Source organism: Tenebrio molitor, chromosome 5 (genome assembly GCF_963966145.1).
Source record: "Tenebrio molitor chromosome 5, icTenMoli1.1, whole genome shotgun sequence".
In the NCBI taxonomy this organism is placed as follows: domain Eukaryota; kingdom Metazoa; phylum Arthropoda; class Insecta; order Coleoptera; family Tenebrionidae; genus Tenebrio; species Tenebrio molitor.
Window position 1 is genome coordinate 25,131,542 of NC_091050.1, and position 2,639 is coordinate 25,134,180.

At 34.5% G+C, this 2,639-nt stretch overlaps 1 protein-coding gene across 1 annotated transcript; it reads left to right on the forward strand.

The window, feature by feature from the left end:
* Positions 1–478: 478 nt before the first annotated feature.
* LOC138130996 (chitin deacetylase 8-like) lies at positions 479–1,923 on the forward strand. Its single transcript, XM_069047743.1, has 4 exons — positions 479–666; positions 732–928; positions 986–1,369; positions 1,426–1,923. The coding sequence occupies exons 1-4, from the start codon at positions 493–495 to the stop codon at positions 1,808–1,810; spliced, it is 1,140 nt and encodes a 379-aa protein (XP_068903844.1). The 5' UTR covers positions 479–492; the 3' UTR covers positions 1,811–1,923.
* Positions 1,924–2,639: the final 716 nt, after the last annotated feature.

The window sequence follows — 2,639 nt, forward strand, 5'->3', positions numbered from 1 at the left end:
AGCCACTACTGTTGCTTTGCCCAGCCGAAATCTTTCAAAGAATTCAATTTGTCAAATTTTTCAAAACGTCCTGTCTATTTCTATACAGTTTTTGTCTCGGGACGTAAACAACTTCTTCATCTTCTGTTTTTTTTAAATAATAATTATCGCCACAAACAATAAACCAATCAGTTCAGAAGATAATAATAGGATATAGCCATATAGCCATACAAAAAAGTGTCAAATTTTCACAGTTTAGTATACAATTTAAAGACGTCCATTGGTTAAAAATTTTAGGCATGTTCGCCAACCCAACATTCTATGCAAACGGTTTGTTAAAGCTGCAACAAGATAGACTTTAAGCTTTGGATAAAGGGACCTTTATCAGCTCATTTATGGAACCGACTGTAATACTCGTAGATAACAACTAATCTCTTGAATAATTAAGAATTGATTTTATCTAGCATATAGCACTATAAAAGCCGGTCGTTTGTTCTAGAATCAACGAAAAACATGATGATGAAAGTAGCGTTGTTCATAGCTTTTTGCTCTGTCTGTGTTTGGGGTCTTCCCACGTCAGAAAAAGCAGCTGACAGGTGTAATACAAATAACTGTAAAATTGAAGATGACTGTCGATGTTCGTCCGGAAACAATCCTATTGCCGACAAAGACAATCCTGCACCCCAAGTAAGTATTTATCTATTCCATTTTAAATGTCTACAATCTACGTAACACTTATTTATATTTTCTAGTTAATAGCAATCACTGTTAGTGAATCAGTTGTACAAACATTGTACGACGACTATTTGGCACCTCTCTTTTTCGACCGAAAAAATCCTGATGGCAACCCGATAGGCTTGACATTTTATGTACCCCACGAGTACACCGATTACACCTTGGTCCAAGACTTGTACGTTCGTGGATATGAAATTGGCGATCATTCAATAACGTAAGTTTCCAACCAAAATAAATACATTTTTAATTTAGCACCGCTGTTTATCTACAGAAAAAATGGATCCCAAGAATACTGGCGACAGGCAACTTTAGAAGATCTCGAAGAGGAATTTGGAGGACAAAAAACCATCATAAGTACATTCGCCAAAATTCCAGCCGAAGATATTGTGGGAGTACGAACACCTCAACTTCAGTTGGAGGGAGATGTCTCTATTGATGCCTACGTAAATTCTGAGTTCAAATATGACAACTCCTGGCCGACGATGTCAACAGAACTTTTTCTCCCGTACACACTAGATTATGCCTCGACCCAAAGATGCACGGTTACTATGACATGTCCCACCGAATCTCACCCTCACTTCTGGATTGCCCCCATCACCAATATTAAAGGTGCCAACGATATTGAATGCAATTCACTTGCTACTTGTCTTGTAGAGTAAGTTTGTAACTACCATATTTCTGGTTTGTTTTCTAACAAAATAAAAATTGCAGGGGCACTGCTGATGAAATCTCTACGTGGCTTCTCGATCAAGTGGCTCTGGTTAAAAATGACACTCGTGCACCACTCATCTTGCGATTGGACTCTTATTGGTTCTCGTTCACAAAGAATAGTTATGAAGGGTTTACAAAATTCTTGGAGGAAGTGGGCACACAGGACGACGTTTTCTTGGTATCTGTTCAAGATGTTGTAGATTGGATTGAAAATCCTGTACCAGCCACAGCCTACGCAACTTCAGTTCACGATGACAGAACAAAAGATTGTACGGCAGTAAGCTGCGCTCTTACAAACATAGATGGTGAGCTAAGGTATATGAAGAGTTGCGTGCCATGTCCTGAAGTATATCCATGGAAGGGAAATCCTCTAGGAGAAGCTTAGAAACTGGAAACATTAATCCAAAACTTACATTTAGTTTTTATTGTATTGTGTTAAAAATGTTACTTGTTGAAATTATGTTTCAATAAACATAAAAGTTAGTGACAATGATTAAAGATTTGTGTATGAAAAATAAATATACCTAATCGACTGTAATATAACTAGTGGTATGATTATTATCGATGATATTATGAGTGAAATTGAGCTGGAGATTTCACGAGTCCGAAGAATGAGTGAAATGTCCTGCTTCAATTTTACAAATTTAATATCATCGATGATTAATCATACCACGTGTTATATTCGATGAGACAATATAATGAATGAAATACAAAATTATTCATTTATTTATCAAACTGACAAATATATTTCTATCAAAAATCGTAACGACGAAAGTAAATAAGATAATATTTTTTTTATTTTTTATTATCGCTGTGATAGCCATGCAACTAAGGACTACGCGTTTTCATTGGATCATTCATGATCACGTAATACATGAATTATATTGTCATTAAAATAATGTTTAAAAAAACTAAAAATCATGTTTAAATCACAGAACTGATAAATCAGAAATGTCTGTTGATTAACATTATGTGAAGATGTGAAAATATGTAAAACCTTATTTCTACTCTAAATATCAATTTATTAAAACGGCTACATAAATATATACTTGTTTCTTATTTTTAACTTCACGGATTTTAGCATTTATAATAATGGTAATATTTTGATAAGATATAGTATTAAGTGGTTCAATATCACTAATAATAAGTTGCAATTCAATTCGGGATATCGATCGATCAGTCTTAGAGTTGAAGATCAATATTTGACAAGTTGA

Coding starts and splice junctions, on each gene's coding strand:
- LOC138130996 (XM_069047743.1), top strand. CDS start 493: ATGATGATGAAAGTAGCGTTGTTCATAGCTTTTTGCTCTGTCTGTGTT. Junction 667..731: donor AAGACAATCCTGCACCCCAA/GTAAGTATTTAT, acceptor TATATTTTCTAG/TTAATAGCAATCACTGTTAG. Junction 1,370..1,425: donor CTTGCTACTTGTCTTGTAGA/GTAAGTTTGTAA, acceptor TAAAAATTGCAG/GGGCACTGCTGATGAAATCT.